This window comes from Oncorhynchus clarkii, chromosome 13, assembly GCF_045791955.1.
Source record: "Oncorhynchus clarkii lewisi isolate Uvic-CL-2024 chromosome 13, UVic_Ocla_1.0, whole genome shotgun sequence".
In the NCBI taxonomy this organism is placed as follows: domain Eukaryota; kingdom Metazoa; phylum Chordata; class Actinopteri; order Salmoniformes; family Salmonidae; genus Oncorhynchus; species Oncorhynchus clarkii.
In genome coordinates this window covers 38845054-38871924 of record NC_092159.1, presented here as the reverse complement: position 1 = coordinate 38871924, position 26871 = coordinate 38845054, and the positions used below count along the sequence as shown (strand labels likewise).

General features: G+C 48.2%; 1 protein-coding gene across 3 annotated transcripts in view; it reads left to right on the top strand.

Moving 5' to 3' along the window:
- The window catches only part of LOC139364677 (zinc finger protein 385C), a 105148-nt gene that overhangs the window by 19197 nt on the left and 59080 nt on the right, over positions 1-26871 (top strand). The window contains exon 1 of one of the 3 annotated variants that reach the window (XM_071101614.1): positions 15278-15566. The exons of the other annotated variants lie outside the window; for them this stretch is intronic. Coding sequence (XP_070957715.1) covers positions 15557-15566 — 10 coding nt within the window. The 5' untranslated portion in view covers positions 15278-15556. Of the gene's footprint in view, positions 1-15277; positions 15567-26871 lie in introns of those variants that run through there. 3 annotated transcript variants of the gene reach the window in all.

Sequence of the window (26871 nt, the reverse complement as noted above, 5' to 3'; positions counted from 1 at the left end):
TGGGGTGAGCCACACTCTTTATGTCGTTAATGAAGTGCAGTGAGATGAAAACCTTTTTAATGGGATTTAGTTAGAACTGGGACAGCTTCCAGAGAGACGGAGAAAATATCTTATCATCGTCATACACCGCGCCATCACCATGGTTAACATCACAATCATAATAACCAACGTCATTTTTTTTCACTTCTCTTTCTCTCTCACTGTGACTCAGTGTTGAGGCTTCTGTTATCACTGTTAGACTGTTAGAGGGGGGAGTCAAGTGCAAATGCTGTTTTAAGGTTGTTGTTTTTACACCAAAGTAAAATAACCTTTTAATGACAGAATACTGCAAACAGACATTGAGAATATTACAGAGTGGTGGCTAGTAGACCCAGTATGGATGACCAGAGTGGTGTCTAGTAGACCCAGTATGGATGACCAGAGTGGTGTCTAGTAGACCCAGTATGGATGACCAGTATAGATGACCAGAGTGGTGTCTAGTAGATCCAATATGGATGACCAGAGTGGTGGCTAGTAGACCCAGTATGGATGACCAGAGTGGTGGCTAGTAGACCCAGTATGGATGACCAGAGTGGTGGCTAGTAGACCCAGTATGGATGACCAGAGTGGTGGCTAGTAGACCCAGTATGGATGACCAGAGTGGTGGCTAGTAGACCCAGTATGGATGACCAGAGTGGTGGCTAGTAGACCCAGTATGGATGACCAGTATAGATGACCAGAGTGGTGTCTAGTAGATCCAATATGGATGACCAGAGTGGTGGCTAGTAGACCCAGTATGGATGACCAGAGTGGTGGCTAGTAGACCCAGTATGGATGACCAGAGTGGTGGCTAGTAGACCCAGTATGGATGACCAGAGTGGTGGCTAGTAGACCCAGTATGGATGACCAGAGTGGTGGCTAGTAGACCCAGTATGGATGACCAGAGTGGTGGCTAGTAGACCCAGTATGGATGACCAGAGTGGTGGCTAGTAGACCCAGTATGGATGACCAGTATAGATGACCAGAGTGGTGGCTAGTAGACCCAGTATGGATGACCAGAGTGGTGGCTAGTAGACCCAGTATGGATGACCAGAGTGGTGGCTAGTAGACCCAGTATGGATGACCAGAGTGGTGGCTAGTAGACCCAGTATGGATGACCAGAGTGGTGGCTAGTAGACCCAGTATGGATGACCAGTATAGATGACCAGAGTGGTGTCTAGTAGATCCAATATGGATGACCAGAGTGGTGGCTAGTAGACCCAGTATGGATGACCAGAGTGGTGGCTAGTAGACCCAGTATGGATGACCAGAGTGGTGACTAGTAGACCCAGTATGGATGACCAGAGTGGTGACTAGTAGACCCAGTATGGATGACCAGAGTGGTGGCTAGTAGACCCAGTATGGATGACCAGTATAGATGACCAGAGTGGTGGCTAGTAGACCCAGTATGGATGACCAGAGTGGTGGCTAGTAGACCCAGTATGGATGACCAGAGTGGTGACTAGTAGACCCAGTATGGATGACCAGAGTGGTGACTAGTAGACCCAGTATGGATGACCAGAGTGGTGACTAGTAGACCCAGTATGGATGACCAGAGTGGTGACTAGTAGACCCAGTATGGATGACCAGAGTGGTGACTAGTAGACCCAGTATGGATGACCAGAGTGGTGTCCATTTCCACCTGACTAGACAGTGATCTGTCTCTTTCTGTGTCTGCTCTGCTGTGATCTGGTGAGTCCTGCTCCTCATGATCTGCCAGCCATATTGGTCTGCTTGTTGTTTTGACAACAGCATCTGTTGGGCCTGATAAAGGGCTTAGACCAGCCCCCCATAGGTTTGCTGGAGTTTGGTTGGATTTGGATAGTGTGTGTGTGTGTGTGTGTGTGTGTGTGTGTGTGTGTGTGTGTGTGTGTGTGTGTGTGTGTGTGTGTGTGTGTGTGTGTGTGTGTGTGTGTGTGTGTCTGTGTGTGTAGCCCATACCCTATCAGAGCACCAGTCACAGTGCGAGAGAGAGAGGCGATCAGTTGATATCGACAGTACACATCTTGACTGTCCTGCTTCTCTGTGTCCCCTTCCTTCTTCGTTCTGTCATTATGGAACTTGTAAGTATTCAGATTAATGTCATGTCATTAATATTATGTCTGTGTCCTCCATCTTGGTTCCTTACTTTCACATATGACAGAGGGAGGTATGTGTCTCACACACACACACACACACACACTCACACATCCATAATCACCTTGGCTAGGTGGGGTATGGGGTTAAACAGCTCTTGTATGTTCCCGATCCATCCGCCCGGCGGGAATCTCTCAGGAGCATGGCAAAACGTTCCCAAGCCTCACCCACTTCCCCCTAGATCCCGTTTCCCCTCCGGACTTCCCAAGGAAAAAGGCCTTCAGAAGCAGCCATGCTCCTGTGACATTCCTCAAGCTCCCAACCCTCGGATCAGCTTGGCTCCACTGTGTGTGTGTGATATGTGTTGATAATACGAGGCTAGACGTTAGGAAAACGACTCTCAATCAATCACTGCTTCATACATTTAACACACAGCAGTCAGACCACAGTTGGTAAAGTATAATAGTGGGGAGCTGGGGAGAACAGTACATTAAACAGAGTCATGAGGGAGATATGGGAGATCGCCCTATTCCCTCCCCAAACTCTCCGTACATAACCACAACCACTGGAAGGTCCACTAGCTGTTAAAATGACACAGTTATTGTCTTCTTGGTAGTCATGACACACTTCAAAAACACTCCCTCTTCCCCCCTCCCTTCCTCCTCATTCATTCCCTCTTCCCCCCTCCCTTCCTCCTCATTCCCTCTCCCCCCCCCCTTCCTCCTCATTCACTCCCTCTTCCCCCCTCCCTTCCTCCTCATTCACTCCCTCTTCCCCCCTCCCTTCCTCCTCATTCACTCCCTCTTCCCCCCCTGCCTTCCTCCTCATTCACTCCTTCTTCCCCCCCTCCCTTCCTCCTCATTCACTCCCTCTCCCCCCCTGCCTTCCTCCTCATTCACTCCCTCTTGCCCCCCCTCCCTTCCTCCTCATTCACTCCCTCTTCCCCCCTCCCTTCCTCCTCATTCACTCCCTCTTCCCCCCTCCCTTCCTCCTCATTCATCCCCCCCCTCCCTTCCTCCTCATTCACTCCCTCTTCCCCCCTCCCTTCCTCCTCATTCACTCCCTCTTCCCCCCCTCCATTCCTCCTCATTCACTCCCTCTCCCCTCCCTCCCTTCCTCCTCATTCACTCCCTCTCCCCTCCCTCCCTTCCTCCTCATTCACTCCCTCTTCCCCCCTCCCTTCCTCCTCATTCACTCCCTCTTCCCCCCTCCCTTCCTCCTCATTCACTCCCTCTTCCCCCCTCCCTTCCTCCTCATTCACTCCCTCTCCCCTCATTCACTCCCTCTTCCCCCCTCCCTTCCTCCTCATTCACTCCCTCTCCCCTCCCTCCCTTCCTCCTCATTCACTCCCTCTTCCCCCCCTGCCTTCCTCCTCATTCACTCCCTCTTGCCCCCCCTCCATTCTTCCTCATTCACTCCCCCCCTCCCTTCCTCCTCATTCACTCCCTCTCCCCCCCTCCCATCCTCCTCATTCACCCCCCCCCCCTCCCTTCCTCCTCATTCACCCCCCCCCCCCCCCCCTCCCTTCCTCCTCATTCACTCTGTCTTTCTGCTGATCTGACATCCCCGTGCATCCCCGTGAAGTCATTCCAGTTAGTTCCAAGGAAAAATCTCCTTTCCTATTTCCTATTTCTCTCCCCATCACCAGGGCTGTCGGTTCTAAGCTGTTAAAATGGCTGACAGTGTGCCTGTCTGTCCTCATGCAGTGCAGCGGCGCTGTGATTGGACGAGCAAAACATGTAGCAGAAGTGACTGGGTACAGTACGCTGAGGAACTAGCTGGAGGATAGAAGTGGAGCTTCTAGTGATTCATCTCTTCTCCACCCCCCATCCTCCCAATCCCAGCCTGGCCTGACTGGGGGGGGGTGCTTCCTCAACACACACATATACTGTAGGGTACACATACACATAAACACACACAAACACACTGTGCGCACACATAAAGGCACATACTGTACACACACACATAAAACCCCATACACACACACTGAGAAGACACATATACAAGCCTTCAGAACATAACACAGAGAGAGAGATGTATGCTACAAACACACAGATACACAGATACACAGTGAGAGAGATGTATACTACAGACACATAAATACACAGATACACAGATACACAGATACACAGAGAGAGAAGCACACCCGTGTGCCATTTGACCTGATTTCGTTTGATTTAACAGGAGAGGAAGCGTGTTCTTTCGCTGATCAAGGGTGCTTGACATTCTAGAGCCCCAGATTTCTCCGGTCAAGGGGAAGAGAGTGTTGAGAGGGCAGAGGAAAGCATTCAAGCACGCACAGTTTGGTAACTTGAACAAAAATATGCTGTTTCCCTCCCTCCGTACGTAGTCTGCCTCTCTTTCTCTCCCTCATCAATCTTCCTCTTACTGTCTATGTTCTCTCAATCACATTGATTGTCTGTCTGTCAATCCATCCCCTCCATTTGACCCAACCTGTCTGTCTGGCATTCTCTCTCCTGGGTCTTGTCCTTCTTCTGTCAAATTTCACCATCTCTCTTCCCACCATTATCCCTTCCCTGCCAATGTGTTTTATTCCCTATCTTCGTCTCTCTCCTCCTCCTCGTCCTGACGCTGGCCCTCTCCTTTTAGCAGACGTTTTATGATATGACCACATCTGTCTCTCTGCTCAGAATCAGGCCTACAGTCTAGGTTAGTCCAGGTCTCCACGCACTGACACACACACACACACACACACACACGCACACACACACACACACGCACACACACACACACACGCACGCACGCACACACGCATGCACGCACGCACGCACACACACACACACACACACAGATGGTATGCAGGTGTAAGATGTGACAGGCTGTGCCCAGGCTACAGGCTATATAACTGCAGCAAAATTCCACTCTTTCTGTCCCTCTCTCTGTTCCATTCCATAGCTCTCTCTCCTTCTCCCTCTCCATATCTCTCTCTCCTTCTCCCTCTTTATGTCTCTCTCCTTCTACCTCTCTATCTCGCTCTCCTTCTCAATATCTCTCTCTCCTTCTCTCTCTCTAGATCTCTCTCTAGATCTCTCTCTTCGTCTCCCTCTCTATATCTCTCTCCTTCTCCTTCTCCATATCTCTCTCCTTCTCCTTCTCCATATCTCTCTCATTTTCTCTATATCTCTCTCTCCTTTTCCTTCTCCATATCTCTCTCCTTTTCTCTCTATATCTCTCTCTCCTTCTCCTTCTCCATATCTCTCTCTCCTTCTCCTCCATATCTCGCTCTCCTTCTTCTCCATATCTCTCTCTCCTTCTCCATATCTCTCTCCTTCTCCTTCTCCATATCTCTCCCTCCTTCTCCCTCTCTATATCTCTCTCTCTCTCCTTCTCCATATCTCTCTCTCCTTCTCCCTCTCTATATCTCTCTCCTTCTCCATATCTCTCTCCTTCTCCCTCTCTATATCTCTCTCTCTCTCCTACTCTATATCTCTCTCTCCTTCTCCCTCTCTATATCTCTCTCTCCTTCTCCCTCTCTATATCTCTCTCTCCTTCTCTATATCTCTCTCTCCTTCTCCCTCTCTATATCTCTCTCCTTCTCCTTCTCGATATCGCTCTCTCCTTCTCCTTCTCTGTATCTCTCTGTCCTTCTTTTTCTCCACGTCTCTCTCTCCTTTTCCCTTTCTATATATCTCTCTCCTTCTCCATATCTCTCTCTCCTTCTCCCTCTCTAGATCTCACCCTCCTTCTCCCTCTCTAGATCTCTCTCTCCTTCTCCATATATCTCTCTCCTTCTCCCTCTCTATATCTCTCTCTCCTTCTCCCTCTCTAGATCTCTCCCTCCTTCTCCCTCTCTAGATCTCTCTCTCCTTCTCCATATCTCTCTCCTTCTCCCTCTCTATATCTCTCTCTCCTTCTCCATATATCTCTCTCCTTCTCCCTCTCTATATCTCTCTCTCCTTCTCCATATCTCTCTCCTTCTCCTTCTCCATATCTCTCTCTCCTTCTCCCTCTCTAAATCTCTCCCTCCTTCTCCCTCTCTAGATCTCTCTCTCCTTCTCCATATCTCTCTCTCCTTCTCCCTCTCTATATCTCTCTCTCCTTCTCAATATCTCTCTCTCCTTCTCCTTCTCCATATCTCTCTCTCCTTCTCCATATCTCTCTCCTTCTCCCTCTCTAGATCACTCCCTCCTTCTCCCTCTCTAGATCTCTCTCTCCTTCTCTGTATCTCTCTGTCCTTCTCCACATCTCTCTCTCCTTCTCCATATCTCTCTCCTTCTCCCTCTCTATATCTCTCTCCTTCTCCACATCTCTCTCTCCTTCTCCCTCTCTATATCTCTCTCCTTTTCCATATCTCTCTCTCCTTCTACATATCTCTCTCTCCTTCTCCCTCTCTAGAGCTCTCCCTCCTTCTTCCTCTCTAGATCTCTCTGTCCTTCTCCACATCTCTCTCTCCTTCTCCCTCTCTAGATCTCTCTCTCCTTCTCCATATCTCTCTCCTTCTCCCTCTCTATATTGCTCTCTCCTTCTCCATATCTCTCTCCTTCTTCCTTTCTAGATCTCTCCCTCCTTCTCCCTCTCTAGATCTCTCTCCTCCATATCTCTCTCTCCTTCTCTATATTTCTCTCGCCTTCTCTATCTCTCTCTCGCTATCTCTGTTCCTCTCTCTGTTTCCACATCTCCTTACCACCAGAGCCTACAGGGAGTGATGAAGTGAGACGTAGTCACACAGTGTGACCTATAATAAGAGTGACTATTTGAAGGTCATTACTTGGCTACTTAATGTATATTTAGTTAGTATGTGCACGCCTTGCTATAGAATACCAACAACCTCCTACTACAGACACACAGGAACATACAGACAGACAGAGATAGAGACAGACGGACGGATAGATAAAGAGGAAGATTATGCAGACAGACAGACAGAGTACGCTGTAGTCTACAGACAGATAGACGCACAGACTGCATAAGTCCCACCAATGAATCCAGGCAATACAGAACATGCAATACAAATGCATTTTTGGCGGAAAACACTTTCTTCCACTTGCTAAAACACAGTCGTGCTTTTTATAAAAGCATCGTTATTCAAAGATATTACTCATATGCATACAGATTCGGACACACTCTCATGCATGCACACACACATGCACACACACACACACACACACACACACACACACACACAAGCATGCACACACACATACACACACACAAGCATGCACACATACATACACACACACACATAAACACACACACACATTCAGACACACACAAGCATGCATGCACAAACACATACAGACACACACAAGCATGCATGCACTAACACACACACACACACACACACAAGCATGCATGCACAAACACATACAGACACACACAAGCATGCAAGCACACACACATACGGGTTGTTTATGCATTGTTTATGCACTGTTGCTATGTATGTATGTATGTATGTATGTGTGTGTGTGTGTGTGTGTGTGTGTGTGTGTGTGTGTGTGTGTGTGTGTGTGTGTGTGTGTGTGTGTGTGTGTGTGTTTGTGTTTGTGTGTGTCTGTGTGTGTCTGTTTGGGCCAGGCAGATTGCCCCCCAGTCAGAGGGGAGGGAGCTGTCTCAGCTCGTCAGCATTAGGTGTCCACGCCGCCTTGATCACCGCCGACAGCCAGCCACAGGAAATTATGCGCTGTGAAGCCGCCCAAAGCACCCATGTGACCCTCTGTGGTCAGAGGGGGAGAGAGAGGGAGGGAGGAGAAGGGAGCCAGTGAGGCGGTGTGCCCTCACGATTACAGAGGCGGAAACCATGGCCTTGCCTGGCACGGCAATGACACACACACACACACACACACTGGCAAGACATAGAGACAGAGAGAATGAAACACACGCCACAGCTACAGATATATTTGCTCTGGCTGAGTGGCAGTGAAATGTATCCCAGCATGTCTGGCACCAGATCCCTGTATCTGTGCCATTGTTCTTCTGTTCCATACTACTACCACTCTTAACAGAGCCACACACACACACACACACACACACACACACACACACACACACAGAGAGAGAGAGCTCAAGTCTTCAGACTACTCTAGAGACAGATTCCAAATACCGTAGGCTGCATCTCCTGCTGACGGCCCTCCTTCAGAGCTGCTGGTCAGAGGTTAGGGGTCAAAGGTTTGTGGTGAGGTCTGTTACAGGGCCTCTGTGGGAGGAGGTAGGTGTGTGCGTGGTGGCTTTTTCCAGGGCTGACCTCACACTCTCTCACGTTTATAGACCCTTTGTTTGACAGATTTTCCAGGCTTACCTTCAGGTGTGTCAGAGACTGTCACATTTCCAGACCTAGAGTGAAACTCCAACGTTTCCACTGGCTCCCATCCTCAATGCATACTTTCTGGCATACTCTGGCCCCTCTCTCCTTTCACTTTCAATATCCCTCAGTCTCTTTCTCTTCTTCACATGAATTGATCCACTTTCTCCCGTACCCTCTTCTCCGTTTACTGCTTTTTCTCTTTTTTTCTCCATCTTTCGTCTGTCATCCCCCCCCCTTTCTTTCTCTGTTCAGACACATGGCTCCATTAGTGTCATGCAGACCCCGGTTCAAATACTATTTGACATTTTTCAAATACTTATAGCGTTTGCTCTAGCCTGCCTGGAGTGCAGATGGGCTTGGTTTACAGTTTTCAGACCATTATATCGGTCCATTAAGCGAGGGTAGCTCAATCAATCCCAGATAAAGTATTTGAAATTATTTTGAATAGTATTTGAACCCAGGTGTGGTGTCACGCAGGAACACTTTGGCCTGTTGATATGAATCTGTTTTTACTGGTATGTTTTTCCACCTATAGAAAGTGTGTGTGTGTGTGTGTGTGTGTGTGTGTGTGTGTGTGTGTGTGTGTGTGTGTGTGTGTGTGTGTGTGTGTGTTTGTGCGCTCTGTAGACACATACACTGCTATAACACTGAGATTTCCCTCTCTTCCTTTCCACAGGATCCCCCCCATTAGTTTTACAGTAACGAGAACACAACTCTACTCCCAAACACAACGCACTTTAATGGTTGCGCTTCTATTTGAGGCATAAATGAACTTAACAGATCTAAGGACGGGAACCAATGAAAATAGTTGTGTTTATTTTTACGTTTTAATTAGAGTGACTGAGGACTTGAAGATCATTGCTTGGCTACATAATGTACATTTAGCTAGTATGTGCATGCCTTGCTATAGAATACCAAGAACCATATCTTCAAGCTCTACACCATTCCTGCTGGACCAACTCTGCACGATGCATCTGCTAAACCACAGTTCAATATAGTGAAAGCAGTCCACTGCACAGAGACAGTATTGATTGGTATCTAGCCGTAATATTAAACATATGCAAGCCACAATGAAGTCCTATTAGTAACAGTAGTCTGGGTGCAGTTTGTATAATTCATTCCTCTAGCTAGCAAGCAAGCAAGCAAGCAAGCAAGCAGGCAGGCAGGCAAGGCAGGCAGGCAGGCAGGCAGGCAGGCAGGCTGGCTGGCTGGCTGGCTGGCTGGCTGGCTGGCTGGCTGGCTGGCTGGCAGGCTGGCTGGCTGGCTGGCTGGCTGGCTGGCTGGCTGGCTGGCACTGTGTATGGTAATATTGGTAGAGATCCTCCCTCTGTCTCTCCTGCTTATCCATGTCATCCTCATGAGAGAGGAAGAGTAGTCTGTTGAATACCTCACGTGTCTGATCTGTGGCACTCCCCTTCACCCTACTGTATGTGGGATCTTAATTTGAGCCAGTTTTCCACAACAGGAAAATAATCCTGCAGCAACAGGACATTTGAATTATTGTGCGGATTATATAATTCATGGACAGTTTTTGTGTGGGTTGATATGTTTATGCTTTTTTGTTTGGGCAAATCCCGTCTTACATTTTAAAGTGGAAATTACAAACGTAAGAAGCCTTTTTAAACCTTGAATACACTACAAGTTTGCATTTCCTGCCGTGCAGGGAAATTATCAACAACAAAAGAATGATCCAATTAAGATCCTAGATCTGTATCTTCCTCCTCTTCTTCCTCATCCCTCCCCCTCCTCCTAATCTGGTTGAACCCAGCTCCAGGGATGAAACATGCACACAGATGTTTTATTTATGTTGGAGAATCCATCTCTCTCCCTCTCTCTCTCTCCCCCCTGTGTCTGTCTTTCTGTGTGTGTGACTGAGTGTGAAATACATGCTAAACAGTACCTCTGAGGAGTCCCCTCCCGTGTAGGGTGTCCGGTACAGGTGTCAGAGTACAGCATCGCCCCCTCCCCTCCCCACCCCTCCCTATCCTCCCTCTCTTCCTCTTTCCTCCCTCATACTGTGATGACAGCTTCCTCTCTTCCTCTGACTCTTCTCGACTGAGACTCATCTGAACTGGCCTCCTGGCCTGCTACTCTGCTCCAGTCTCAGGGGCTTTACTGTTGTTTCCACTGGGAGTCACAACTGACTAGTATGCTCTTCTATCATTGTTGCCATTCTTAGTAGCAGCTGTACTAGTTGTATTCGTTTTAGTGGTGGTATTTGTTCCAAAGCCACAATCATTGCTATTCCCATACAGTAATTACAATGATACTCAGTGGGCCTAAGGAACAGTAATCTGATAGCAGATGCTGTTGTTGTGCCACTGGGCACCTGGTGCCTCCAACCCACTGGTAATCATAGGGCTCGGGTGCAGGAGATTTCTCATCTTAGATATGCCTCCTCTTCTTCCCATTTGAACCCTTTGACATGCCTAGCACAGCTCCACGGTGGCCTCAAGTTCACAATGTAACCCTCTGGTCACCTCCAAAACACCTTTTTGGACACTTCCATCGGCATCCTAACAACCCTTAGCCACTTGCAAACTCCAGCTCCCTTGCCAGCACCTCCCTTCTCCCCTCTGTCAGCCTGCCCTAGAGAGCAATCTCCCTCGCTCCCGGACCCTCCCTCTCTCTGTCCGTCCATCAGTCACACCAGTCAGTCCGTTCCGCTCTGAGGGTGTTCTGTACTCTCCTATTCATTTGTTTGTTTGACAGAGAGAGAGAGCGACAGATAGAGAGAAAGAGCGATAGATAGAGAGAAAGAGAGAGAGAGAGATGGCGAGGGAGGAAAAAAATCTCCATTGGCTGTCAGTCATCACCTGGGCGGGAACACTCCACTGCAGGTTGGCAGAGCTGGCAGACCTGCCCCTAATTGACGCTAGTCGCTTGGAAGAGAGGAGGAAGAAGAGGGGGAGAAGGAGGCAGCTTTAATGAATCATATTGGTGTTGTTCCGCCTGTCAGTCATCCCCTATCAGTTGTCAAAAGTGAGAATAAAACTTTACTGTATAGTTTCGTGTAAACTGAGCATCATGTAGGTTCTATGCTTCTATAGTGTGATGATGTGCAGTACATTTCATATCCACTGGGTTATGTCCAATGATATTCCCAATGAAAACAAATCCAGCACATAATGTAGTAGAATAGGGCTTGTGATGCACAACAATACGTGTACCCAAAGAGAATACGAGGAACACACACACACCCATCAGTCCAGAGAAGTAACCGTTTGTGGCAGTTTAAAACACACACACACCAATCGAACCAGCAGTGTGATTTCTCCCTGCCCCCCCCCCCCCCCCTCCCGCCTGGGACTGATTGGACAGTAAAGGGCAACATTAAAAGACAGTCACACCTAGACATGTATTGATCACCTCTGTCTGCATGCTGGACAGAGACAGAAGAGAAACTCCACATAAAGACTCGCTCAACAGACTGTGTTTGTGTTTGCCAATTAACAGTATGTGTGTTTGTAGCAGTTTGGTGCAGTTTGTTGATGTGTATAGCTGTGCGTATGTAGCTAATGTATATAAATGGATTTCACCCTTTAGAAGTTTCTGAATTTGACTATGTGTTCATCCAAATGCAACAGTGTGCTTGCATTCTTCTCTCTGATTGCTAGTTGTATTAGGCTGACACGGTATGAGGACGCCTGCACTAAAAGGACTGCAGTCATTCGTCATGTAAAAGCTGGTTCAACTGTCATAGAGAATTACTATCCATCTCAATGCATGGCAGAGCTCAATCTCCCAGGTGACACATTTCTCAGTATTCCAGACATCTTCCCCCTCCCGCCTCGTGTCTCCTGCCCTCCCTGTCGCACAGTCCCACTGTGCCCACCTCTTCCGCCACCCCCGCCACTTCTGCCCACTACACCACCCTGCCTATGACAGCATGCCACCATACAGATCCTGCATGTTAATTAATGCCCGCCTGCACCGCCCTCCTCCTCGTCCCTGGTCCCGTGTGTGCTGCTCTACCCTACATACACAATCACTCACGCACACACACTCTGAGGCCAGCCAGTTATCAGCGGCCCAGCAGCGGAGTGGAGGGCTACAGAGGATGTAATTTCACTGGAGTGGAATGTGACAGCTTGACCTTCTCCTCTCTCCAGGGCCCAATCCTCATCACCATAGAGATACCTGGCTCCGCCGGGCTCTGCCGGGCTCCGCCGGGCACCGCGCTACACCCATATTATTATCAACACCATTACCATCACTACTATACCCCCCCTCCGATATCAAACAATCGCGGTTGGAACTCATTTGCCCATCATAGTCAAGAGAAGCCCAAACACAACTCCACCATGGTCACCTCTCTAGGCGTCACAGAGAAGCATAATGCCCTGTGGAGTTTCATCGTGCCTGGGTTAGACTAACTCGACTCTGTCCCGGGTGAGGCTTGTTGTGGATGTTGTCGCGTCTAGTGGTTGGTCTTACACAATCTGACGCCTGTTTCTGGCTGCTTGTGTAGAGTAGTCGATATGCCTTGACTCACATTCTGACTGAACAGCACTCCTCTGCGAAGAAGACACGGATCTTACTAGCAGTTCATTTCATAATGCTCTCTATATCATGCTGAATGGGCATTGGGCTGTGTCATGGCTGGGGAATCTAAAGCAGAGAGCTAGCCTCTCTCATTAGCCCTGGCTCTCTCATGCCTGTGTGGGCTATATGGTTGGCACAGTGGTTGGCATGTGGTTGGCAGGGCTAGTCGGCTGGTACAGCTGCCCTTCATACCCACAGTCTGCCATGAGAACTGGGGGTCCATGGCTACTGTGGTTTATACACTACACTCAAGGACACCTTGGCTAGCCGTGCTCGTCCCTGGAACCTCTGCTGGGCAGCTGAGGGACGGAGGAGACTTCTCTAGCACCAGAGTCTGTGGAGGAAATGCACTTGATTCCAAACTCCTCCTGTGGCTTCTGACGTTCTGTGTGTATCCCGTATAGTCTATCTGCTCCTAGCACACTTCACCATCACCCTCTCTCAGTTCACACCAGTAACATCTTCAACTCAGCGCCAGTCTGCCTGCCTGCCTCACACCACCACAAGAGTACAGAGAGAAGGAGGGAGATAGAAAAAGAGGGGGAAGAGCAACAAGATAGAGGTAGAGAGAGGGAAGTCAGAGATTAGATGGAGACACCGATTGGGGGAGAGAGAGAGCAGAACGAGGAAAGATGGAAGGAGGGAGATGAGCAGAGAGGGAGAGATGGAGGAAGGGGTAGAGGGAAAGCGAGGGAGCGATTTAATGGTGTAATTAAGTTCCTGATAGCACTCTGGGAGATGTGCTTTGGCCAGGCTCCAGTAGAGCTTAGCACTACACCAAGGCTCTTCAGCCTGCTCTCCTCTCCTGCCTTTAGAGGAACACACACACACACACACACACACACACACACACACACACACACACACACACACACACACACACACACACACACACACACACACACACACATGTAGTTTAAACACACTCACACCGCACAAACACACAGACACATGGTTTCTAGCTCACTCTGTCACACACAAACACACAAACTCAGTCCATGTACAGTTGAACACACAGAGAGACACACACACTCAGCGCTGGCAGGCTCCACAACATTGCGCTAAGGCAAAAGAAGAAAGACACAAAGGAGAGAGGGAAGCGACGGATGAATATGAGCAACTGTCACTCAGATCAGGCACACTCACAGCTGCAGTGACATACACACATTACACACACACTGCTGCAATGACATACACATACACACACATTACACACACACTGCTGCAATGACATACACATACACACATTACACACACACTGGCATGCTCTTTTTTTATACAAGCACACATACACATTGCATATCATTCACTCCTTCTAAAACCTCACAGAAATACCCCCCTTACACACACACACACACACACACACACACACACACACACACACACACACACACACACACACACACACACACACACACACACATACACACACACACACACACACACACACACACACACACACACACACACACACACACAGAGCAGCCAGTTTCCCTCAAAGCATATCTTTAATAGCTTTAAAAGTCCTCTGCTGCCTCTCTCTCTTTGTACAGTCAGTCAGTCAGTCTAGTTTTATACTAGCTGCTGCTGGCTGGCTGGCTGGCAGCAGAATCACTCCTCACTTATCCGTGTGTGTGTGTGTGTGTGTGTGTGTGTGTGTGTGTGTGTGTGTGTGTGTGTGTGTGTGTGTGTGTGTGTGTGTGTGTGTGTGTGTGTGTGTGTGTGTGTGTGTGTGTGTGTGTGTCCATCTCCCTATTCTCTCTTTCTCACTCTCTTTCTCTCGTGCTCTCTCTCTTTCTCTTCCTCTCTCCTCCTCTCTATCTCTCCATTTTTCTCTGTAACCAAGCAGGGCCTTGTCACTATGCTGCTGGGTGACAATACTCAAATTCCATTAGGGTGACCTTTGTCCATCAATTTAAGGGTCAGGGTTCAACCCAGGTACCCATGAAGTGTTGGACTACACAGGGGTGGAGTAGTCAACCTATTCCAAATAGTGCTCCCTTATTGTATTTTTCACCGTTTAGCCACTCAATGGGATGTCTGGTGTGGCTGTAAATGTGTGATTGATCCATATCAATTATCACCTTGACCTGGCTCCTCCCTCCATCTGGGAGAGTGACATTACTGTTGTAGCCGTTATCACGGAACCGTTATCTAAGAGACAATATGCGCTATGAGGACTGTTAAAATAACACCAGCTTATTTTCCCATCTGCGCTGTCCGCTCAGGTTTAACGTCGTCCAGCTGAGCAAGAAATAGAGAGCGAGCGAGCGAGCGAGAGAGAGAGGAGGGGGGGGAAGCAACCCCTCATCTCTCCATTCCCCTTCCCTCGCCTCCTTCGGGCCACGCAGAGCAGCAGATCAATATGGGGTTTAATTGAGGAGCATGTGTATTATTCTTCTGAGTTGTAGTAGTTGGGATCTGTTGGGATTTGTCCCCGAGGAAGAAAAGGATTGCAAAGAGAGAGCGACAGAGACTTGGAAATAGGACAGAATATATAGCAGTCGCTTCTTTTAGTTGTGTTTGTTTAAACTCCCGGAGCTGAGCATATGATACTTGTGCGTCGTTGCATGCACTTATTTTCTGGGGATACCGCGTAATATTTACGCGCTGTGAAACACCGAGCTGGAGCGAAGTCTATTCGGTCCTGGACGCACGATGCTGATCGGTACGTCTGGAGCTTTTTACCTTGTATTCAGAAACCGCGCTGATGTGGTTTCGAGGGTCCGCTGTCCGTTCTTTCATTTCTGGAGACGTGTAGCACACGGTCGGGCGCCTAGAACACATGACTCAAGCACTGGTCGGTTTAGCCCTTTTAAACATAGGTGAATTTTATATAAAATATGACAACGTTTTATATAAATATAGCTTTGTAAGTTGTACGCACTAGCGGAAAGACCAGTGCGCAGTTGAATTCTCAAATATGAATGAGGGACAGTCACATTCAGACGCAGATTAATGTGCAGTGTTGGGTGGTAATTGTAGCCCACGGCATTTCTTTGTTTAATTATTCTTCTGAAATACACAAGTGGAGTATTTGTCTTGCCAGACCATTGGAAGTGTAGGATACCGCAGCTACCCGAAGATTACGCACAATGATCCCGTAAAATCTCCTTCAAGTTCGGAGTTGTGGATCATCAGTGACGTTAAGCCTGCAAATATGTATTCCTTCTATTAACAGTTAAAACGTAAGTTTTCTTTAATAAGATATTACATGCTGTCGAAAGTAGGCTACCGGTCATTTTTGGGACAAAATCTTAGGCTACCGCAGAATGAATCCCCTTTTTTGGAATGATGAGATATGAGATATTTGAACATTTCTCATGTGATTTATCTTCAAGGACGAATCCAGTGTATGCCAAACTTTATATTCAACAAATATGAATGTATCTGCTGTTTTGATGTTGAGCTTGATTTGATCTCTCCTCAACTTGACGGGTGCGTAGGCTATCGGTGTCAGACCTGTGAAAACTTGAATTAAATATTTACAGAAACCGCTCCTCTAAAGCATTTGAAAAGCCTCGCGGCTCCTTGTTGGTTAACTATAATAACGTCATTATTCATGTTAGACCTTAGAAACGAAATCTGAAAGTGAATGATTGCCTTGTTAAAACGCGGTCCTCTCCGGGATTCTGCTTCTTCAATGATGGGGGGAAGGGGGGTCTCGACGAATCATGATTCACAATAGACTTTCTGTGGTATAGGCTATTGCAATAGGTTAATCAATTTCGTTTATATTGTCAATAGTAATTAATGGACATCTTACGTTTTGTAATTTAAGATATAGATTTAGTACATATCCATCGATTGTCTGCATAGGATTGAGGATTTTTCCTTTGAGAAAGACAGAGGCTACTCAATAGACAGGAATTTATTGATCAACACACACTGGTCAATTTGCATTATGGGTTATATCACACCATTAAGCAAAATCACTAAATCCTATTATAGATCAGCCATGGCCTGCCCTCTATACATAGGAGCCACCTGCCCTCTATACATAGGAGCCACCTGCCCTCTATACATAGGAGCCACCTGCCCTCTATACATAGGAGCCTATTGTATAGGCCTGTTTTCTAGCAGTACTTTTTTATTTATTTTCCCTGATAGGCCAAGGTTACAGGAACCTTGCAGCAACCTTGACTGGTTGTCTTACTGCTCTCCTCTGGATCTCATCACAGTTGCCTCTGAGAAACTGAAACAAGATGTATGACCCTATCAGTCCACTCTGAAATGGAGGACTTTGCCGTTTGCTCTATACATGATCCTGCAACCCATGACAACGTCGAGGCAGTCTGTGTATTGGTAGTGTGGTTGAGAGGGGTGTGAGAGAGAAGACAGACATATGTACTGCATGGCCGAGACTACACTAACCTAACACTGCTCTGCTGCCATTTTACTCCGCTGCCAGAGTCACTACTGGAATGGATGTGTCCTATATGACATCTGTCTCTGCATATATCAGGCATGGAGCCCATCTTTCCAACTTAGAGAGAGAGGGAGACAGAGAGAGAGAGCAAGAGAGAGACACACGCACACACACTGACACACACACTGACACACACACACACACACACACAGACACTGACACACACACACACTGACACACACACACACACACTGACACACACACTCACACACACACACACAGGGCCCCCTCCAGGGATGATGGATAAGCCTTTAACTGAGATTGCGGGGTGCTCTCAGATCCCAGAGCTAGCTCTTAAAATGGCTTCGGTAAAAAACACTGATGAGTCGTGCAAATGGTTTCCATTAGCATTTCTCCAGGTCTTTATTCCTGTTCGTAATGTCTTTCTGGCAGGCCTACAGGGGAGAAAGATGCATGTGAGGCACAAAGCTGCCAATGAGATGTATGGTGGAGTATTTAGGAGGTCTATTTTACTGTTCTGTTCTCACCTAGACCCTCACCACTAGCATCGGTCAAGCCATAAACTGAAATCACCCCACCCATCAGACTGTGGTGCATAAAAACGCAGTCACTTTTCAGACACAGTTTGGTGGGGGACAGCGGGATCTCACACACACACACACACACACACACACACACACACACACACACACACACACACAGTTCCTTGTGGATACACTGACTGTCCAATGACATCACCATGGTCTTGTGTGAGTGGGGAAAGGTTTGTGGTCTGACTGTCACTGTGTGGCTGGAGGGGGAGGGCGGGGAGACCTTGCCTCTAACAACTGACCCTCACTCCACCCCTTACCTGTTCTCCCACCTTACCCCCAGGCTGCAGAAGGCCTGATTATAGCCCTGCCTGTCTGTGCCTTTGGGAAGAGACTCTTTCCTTTCTTCTCCTCGGCTGCTCTTATCTGTGGGATCAGGGAAACGGGAGGGAGCTGAAAGGACAGGCTTAATCTGTGGTAAACAGGGGCCCAGACCTGGGCTAGGCTAGGGGTAATTACAGGGGGGTAGGGTTACCCTCTGGATGGATGGGTGGGTGGGTGGGTGGGTGGGTGAGTAGGAAGGTATAAATGCTTACTTACAAACCCTTAACCAACAATGCAGTTTTAAGAAAATACCAACAAAAAAGTAAGAGATAAGAATAACAAATAATTAAAGAGCAGCAGTAAATAACAAAAGCAGGGCTATATACAGGGGTACCGGTACAGAGTCAATGTGCGGGGGCACCGGTGTCGAGGTGCCCCCGCACAAATCCATGTCATTTTCAGTGTTATTGTAATCCACAGTACACACATTTTACATTTACATTTGAGTCATTTAGCAGACACTCTTATCCAGAATGACTTACAGTTGGTGCATTCATTGGAATTGTTAGTTAGATTACTTGTTGGTTATTACTGCATTGTCGGAACTAGAAGCACAAGCATTTCGCTACACTCGCATTAACATCTGCTAACCATGTGTATGTGACAAATAAAATTTGATTTGATTTAAGTGCATTTAAAAGCCTTGTGCTTTACACAGTCATGGCTATAGACAGTGGTACGATCTATGGACACTTCCAGGCATGGGCTACTTGTGTTCCATAGTCCAGTCCATTCTGTTCTGTTCCCAGGCAGGCGGTGTGGAAGGCCAGTCTGTCTGTAGCGTTGGGTAATTGCATGGTTGTTTGATGTCCCCAGGTGTTCATGGTGTAAATCAGTGGAGCTAAATAAAAAGGCTGTGTTGTTGGACTGAAGAAAAATAAGAGTTTGTCTGAATGCCATAGTTCACTTCTCACCAACTTCCCTCTCTGAGCTCTCACATCGTCATACTTCACATACTAACATTACAGGGTATGTGACGTGGTATTTGTGGCATGTATGGCTGTGTGTCTATGTCTTTGAGACTGTGTGTGTGTGTGTGTGTGTGTGTGTGTGTGGCGTGCGTGCGTGCGTGCGTGCGTGGACATTTAGTTTGCTGCTCCTGGACAGGTACAGAGGCAGAGACGGGCGCGATGGATGGATTTTCTGGACCTCCCATCTCCTCCTCCATCCCTCATGGTTGCCTTGGCAGTGGCAGCTCTCCTGCTCTTTGTGACTTAACCCAGCTCCACCTGCATTGTAGGGCCAGCACACTATGCACACAGAGAGACAAAATATACAGGAAACATCCTACCTCACCCCCTATGCTATTCCACCTCCTGATCTCCCAACCCTCCTTCACACACACACACACACACACACACACACACACACACACACACACACACACACACACACACACACATTATGTTCTTCTATCCTCTTGGGGACATTTCCTTTCAAAATGATATTTTCCCTAACCCTTACCATAATCCTAACCCTAACCCTAACCCTTACCATAATCCTAACCCTAACCCTAACCCTTACCATAATCCTAACCCTAACCCTAACCCTTACCATAATCCTAACCCTAACCCTAACCCTTACCATAATCCTAACCCTAACCCTAACCCTTACCATAATCCTAACCCTAACCCTTACCATAATCCTAACCCTAACCCTTACCATAATCCTAACCTTAACCCTAATTCTAAACCTATGTCTTACCCTAACCCTAATTCGAACCCTAACCCTAATTGTAACCCTAACCCTAAACCTAACCCCCAAGCTTAAAATAGCCTTTGTCCTCATGGGGATGTGGGAAATGTCGCCACGAGAGAGAATTTTCCTTGATTTACTATCCTTATTGGGACATTTGGGGATTTTAGGTCCCCACAAGGATAGAATAACCAACCAAGGCACACACACACAAGCACACACACACACACTTCACACACTTTATCTGTTTCTCTCTCACACACACATAAACCTGGCTATCCTACCTCCCTCACCCCAGGGGCCTTGCCCTGCTCTGTATGCCTCATGGTTGTGTATGGACAGGGGGTGAGCTGGGTAGGAGCTGATTCCCAACCCCCTTTATCCAGTTAGAGCCCCCAGGTCCAGGTACTGCTCTCTCTCTCTGTATCTACTGCCTGGCTGCGTCTCTGTCATCCCTCCTAACATGACACAGAGTTACTTACCTTGTTAGTCCCAGCAGAGATGCATGCTAGGTGATGTTTTCCTATGCTTTGATGGATCTGGGGGGATGGTGGTGGGCTTAACAGATTGTATAGTTCAGTCAACTAATGATATGTGTCTACCTGGCCCTGCAGGGGCTTTAAAGCCAGGCCGTGTTCTCTCTCTAATTTTCTCTTCTAATTGAGTGTTTCTTAGTGTTGTTTAGTGAGTCATACATCTGTATGTACACCCTTGGTGTATGTATGTGTGTGTGTGTGTGTGTGTGTGTGTGTGTGTCCTCCCTGGCCCGGGTCCACTGCGGGGAGTGACAGTCATTACAGTGAAGTGACAGTGGGGGCTTGATTGGCCTGCCTGCTGAATTGACGTGATGATGACTGTGTGTTAGGGGCTGGGGGGGGCTTAAGGGAGGCATATGGGGGGCCCAGCAGGGGATCTGACAACATAAAAAATGTTCCCTGGAACAACACTGCTGGATGCTGAACAGCAAAGCCAGTCCACTTTAGCCCCTTATTCTCCAAGGCTAAAAATGATAAACAACTCAGCCTATTATTGTGTGTGTGTCGTGCATATAGGCTACGTTTTCATTTGCGTTGTCAGCTTGTGTGTGTGTGTCTGTGTTATGTACATTTTCATTTCCGTTATATGCCTTAGTGTGTGTCTGTGTGTGCACAACCTCTTGCCAGCTGCTGTCTCCTGGAGGCAGCTTGCTCTTTTAAAGTGAAGAGGGGGACTCGTCCTCCACTTGACTTTGAGACCTTTAGTTAGAGGAGGAACAGAGAGGACAGACCTTAACAACAGACATAAGCCAAGAGAAGAGGAGAAATAAGGACAGGAGAGAGAGAGAGAGAGAGAGAGAAAGAGAGTTGGTAAGGGAGATTTAAAAAGAGGTGAAAGAAGGAAGGCGCATTTCTCGTTCATTCTCTTCCAATGTGTTTCCTGGTCATCACACCAGGCAGTCTAACTTCCCTAACCCTTAAAGAATGGGTTGTGGCTCGCAAAACAACAAACATAATTGATTTTACCATCAAAACCAGGGAGGGCATCCATCACAACAATGTGGTTCTCTCTCAGGCACTGATCTGGAATTCTCCAGGGTCCACTTCACAAAATAGAGTGCAGCGTGTGTAAATGATGGTAGCCACCAGTATGCATAGACACACTGGATATGTCCCAAATTGCATCCTATTCCCGATATAGTGCACTACTTTTGGCCAGAGCCTAATGGTCCCTGGTCAAAAGTAGTGCACTACATAGGGAATAGGGTGCCGTTTGGGACGCAACCACTGGTGGATCTGTTTGCTTTGTTAGCCGTTTGGCTGCTCACCTCAGCCTGCCTGTACTGGCTCTGTAATCTCAGGAGTATTTATTTAACAGCCCACTGCACACTGGATTAATTAGACCTGCAGTGAATTAAATGCTTTGCCCTGGTCCTCTACCCACACACACACTACCCAGCTAGCGCATAATGTTCTGATAACCATATGTTTCTTAGAGCTTGGCGAGAGCATGGTTGTCCTATGGTTATTTTGCATACAACCTTTCCACAATGTTCTGGGAATGGTGCCAGGATATCCAGCTAGCACATAACGTTCTGAGAACCATATAGTTCTTATTTGGGAGTTTCAGTACTCCAGGATAACTTTTTTCTGCGTGTTTCCTCTTGGTTTTATTTGAAGTATTGTTCAGAGAACATTACGAAAACGTTATTCTGTTGGAAAAGTTTTGTACTTCAGCGTAACGTTCTCAGGTTCTCGTGGTTCTATTTAAAGTCATGTCAGAACGTTCAGAGGACATTAAGAAAATGTTGTGGGAAAATGTCAGTACTTCAGTAATGTTTTCTGCAGGTTTCGTTATGGTTCTATTTAAAGTCATGTTGTCAAAACATGAAGAAAACTTTCCATAAAAACCATAAAACATTAACGTTCAAAGAACGTTATTTAAAACATTTAAATTCCGTTCTCAGCATGAACAAAATTCTTGTTAAATGTATTCAGGTGTGTTGGCCATGCCCACACACCTGATCTTAATGAGTGCTTGTTTCCTTTGAGAACAGACAATCATTGGTTCATATCTCACTGGGTTACAATAAAAGAGTTTGCATGATTAATGCCTAAGCAAATTAATTTGTGCTTGGAGTTCAAAACAGTTAGCTTAGGTTAACTGTGTTAGGTTATTTGAAGGTAATTCAATAATACTTATGATATCTGTTCTGAGAACGATGAACAAACCTCCAAGAAAACATTCTCAAATCCTCCCTGCAACTTAACATTTGTGTTCCCAGAACAGGCCAAATTTTCACTTCCATTCTCAGAATATATTTTTTTTAAATGCAGTTTTACCAGTCAGGAAACCTATGGCTTCGTTCCCAGAATCAATGGGAAACAAAACAACGTATGTTCCCATAACTTACAAGGAACCAAATGTGTTAGCCTGGAAACATCCTCTGACACACATGCACACTAATGATGGGGGGGGGTGAGTCAAAAGCATGTGCAAGTGAAACGTTTTAATAAAATAAAACAAAACCAAGAACACAACACTAACATCAGGCATAACACCGATACACAAGAAAAATACCAGATATGGGAGATTGACATAAAGGGGAAGAAATGAGGAAGTTAATTGAGTCCAGATGTGAATCGGAATGATTCACAGGTGCACATAATGATGAGTGCCAGGTGTGCGTAATGATGAATCCCAGGAACTGTGGATAGTATTGTGGTTAGTATTCTGGCGACGCCGGAGTGGAGGAGGAGGAGCAGATGTGACAGTACACACCACCCCCCAGCCCCCCCGATGTGCGTCTTCAGCCGCAGTATGACGCCGACGAGGACGAAGAGCGGGTCGGTCCGGGTGGCAAAGGTGGAAATCACGGATGATGTTGGGGTCCAGAATATCCTCCACCGGAACCCAACACTGCTCCTCTGGGCCATACCCCTCCCAGTCCACCAGATACTGGAGCCGACACCGGGCCCCCCCCTCAATGTTCAGGGGGGGGTGGGTCATGAGGACAGCATCAGGTAGGGGACCAGGAACCACCGGCCTGAGAAGGGAGACATGAAAAGAGGGTGAGATACGGTAGTGACTGGGTAATTGTAACCTGTGTCACCTCATTGACCCTCCGGAGAACCTTGAACGGCCCCACAAACCAGGGGCTCAGTTTCTTGCAGGGCAGGTGGAGTGGGAGGTTCCTGGTAGAGAGCCAGACGCGATCCCCAGGATGGACACTGGGGTCTCACTACGGTGATGGTCTGTCTGCTCCTTCTGACGATGGCGCGCTGGAGTCTCGTGTGCATTGTTCCACACCTCCTCCACGTTCCGGAACCACTCATCTACCACAGAAACCGTGGGGCCAGGGCCGGCTGGAAAACCAAAACACACTGGAAGGGGGTCAACCCAGTGGAGGAGTGACGTAAAGTTCTGGGCGTACTCTGCACAAGGAAGGAAACGTGTCCACTCACCCTGCCGGTCCTGACAGTGACTCCTCAGGAACCTCCTGATTCATCCTCTCCACCTGCCCGTTAGCCTGAGGCTGATACCCAGATGTGAGGCTAACCTTGACCCCAAGCTTTTCCAAGAAGGTCCTCCATACTCGGGATGTGAATTGGGGGCCACGGTCCGAGACGATGTGCTCCGTAAGGCCATAATGCCAGAAAACCTGTTGGAAGAGTGCCTCAGCAACCTGGAGAGCAGTGGGAATACCGGGAAGAGTGATTAATCGACATGACTTGGAGACTATCCACTTCCACCAGAATGGTGGTGAAACCATCAGAAGGGGGAAGATCAGTAACAAAGTCAATGGATAGATGGGATCAAGGTCGCTGATGCACGGAAAGCCACGGGAGCTTCCCTGCCGGAGCGTTCCAGGGGGACTTGTTTTGAGCACAAACGGAACATGAGTTGACATACCGCATAATATCCTGCACCAAGGTGGGCCACCAGTATTTCTCAGAGATGGATTACGCTATAGGTCAGCGTGAAGTAAAACCTGGTGAAGAAGAGGGCCCATCTGGCGTGGCATGGATTCAGTCTCCTCACTGTCCGTATGTACTCAAGGTTCCGATGGTCGGTGAGGATGATGAATGGTTCGTTGGGACCCTCCAGCCAGTCTCTACACCTCTAATGCCAACTACAGCGCCAAGAGCTCCCGGTCGGTGACGTCGTAATTCCTGTGGGGGACAGTTTCTTGTAGAAAAAAGCACAAGGATACCATTTCAGTGGGTCCCCGTGTCCTTGTGACAAAACTGCCCCGACACCCACCTCTGATGCGTCTACCTCAACCACAAAAGGCAGCATGGGATCTGGGTGATTTAGCAAGGGGGCGGAGGTGAAACGCCCCTTGAGGAGATGAAAGGCCTCGTTGGCTGCTGGAGACCAAACCAACCTACGAGGCCCACACTTGAGGAGGGAGGTGAGGGTGGTGGCTACGGTGCTGAATCTCCTGATGAAGCGGCGGTAAAAGTTGGCAAATCCCAAAAACCATTGTAACCCCTTGGTGGTTGGGACTGGCCATGACCTTACCGCATCTACCTTCTTGTCCTCCATCCTCACTCCCTGCGGTTTGATTTGGTAGCCCAAGAAGGAGACTGCCCTCTAGTGGAATTGGCACTTCTCTGCCTTGACGAATAGGTGGTTAGCCAAGAGGCGTTCCAGGACTGCTCGAACATGAGTGATGTGATCTTCCAGGTTGGTTGAGAAGATCAGGATGTCATCGATGTACACAATCCCCTGACGTCCGAGCATGTCTCCGAACACCTCATTAACGCATTAACGAATGCCTGGAACACTGACGGATCATTGGCCAAGCCAAAGGGCATATCCAAGTACTCATAGTGACCAGACGTCATGCTGAACGCCGTCTTCCACTCATCCCTCACCCGGATGCGAATGAGATTGTAGGCACTCCACAGGTCCAGTTTGGTGAAGAACCGGGCCCCGCGGAGCTGCTCGATGGCAGGCGGCACCAGCAGGCGAGGGTACCGATACTTCGTGGTCATTGATTCCACGGTAATCGATGCAGGGACGATCCTGATATTCCTCCGGGATTTTGAGCTAGAGGGAAACCACAGGACTCGCAACCGACGTGGAACCACAGGGGACAGGAAATCAGGTCTTCTGGCATTCAGGTGACCAGTCAGGGATTCTCATCCTCAACCATGAGATGGTAGGGTTATGGCGCTGAAGCCAAGGTAGGCCGAGGATGATCCTGTGAACTGGTGCACTGGTGATGAAGGGGATGTTTTCCTGGTGATTGGGCTCCACGGTGAGGGTGAGTGGTTGGGTGATGTGTGGGACGGTTCCGGATCCTAGAGGAGGCAAGGGTTTGATCCATAAAGTTCCCAACGGTGTCGGAATCCACTAAAGCTGTAGACACAGGGCATGAGGGACAGTCAGCCAGAGTGATGGTACTAGAAAGAGTCTAACAGGAAGAGCAGTAGATGGAATACTCACTCCTGATCTAGGGGATGTCACATCACGTGACCGTCCCTCTGCTCTAGTGGATCCCGGATTCTGAAGTAACGGACACCGCTGGCGCTTGTGCCCTCCCTGGCCACAGTACAGACAGAGCCCCAGCTGTATCCGTCTGCGTCGTTCCGCCGCGGGAAGGCGAGGGACTCCTATCTCAATTTGTTCACTTGCCAAAGGAGGGAGAGAAGTGATGGAAATGCCAAGGTTTCCAGAGGAGGTTATCCAAACAGATGGCCATCGTAATGTGATGCCCCTCGGGCGAGGTTGTCATCCCAGCAGGCCAGTTCCGTCTGGACCTCTTCATGCAGACCTCTTCTAAATAACGTGCTGAGCGCCGGCTCATTCCAGCCACTGGAAGCTGCTACACCGGAAGGTAAGCGCATACTCAGCGGCCATCTGATTCCCCTGCTGGAGCTGAAGCAGACACTCACCTCCCTCTCTGCCATCTGCGGGATGATTGAAAATACATTTAAACAGAGTCATGAACCCCTCATAAGACTCGAGCTCTTCCTCCCTCCCAGGCGGCCGTAGCCCATTCCAATGCCTGTCCAGTCAGCAGAGAAATAACCGTGGCAACCTTAGACCTCTCGGTGGTGGGGGCTCCCATCTGATCTGCGAAATAGAGGGAGCACTGAAGAAGGAAGCCAAGGCATTTAGATGTCGTCCCGTCATATTTCTCCGGGAGGGATAGACCTGACCTGAGCGGGTTGCTGAATGTGCTGACTCATTGGGTAGACTGGCTCTAGAATATCTTCCGCTGTTGGGACATGGTAGACTGCGGAGAACATCTTCCGTGGCCGTCCCCAGTTGAGCCAGCTGATCACGGTGTTGACGACGAAGGTCACCTTGTTCATCGATCGTCTGGGAGGAGTCCGGTTGTCCTGCTGCTTCCATATTTTGAGTTGGTATTGTGTAATGATGGGGCGGTGAGTCGGTAGCAGGTGCAACGTTTTAATAAAACACCAAGAACACAACATTAACATGAGGCATAACGCAGATACACAAGAAAAATGCCAGATATGGGA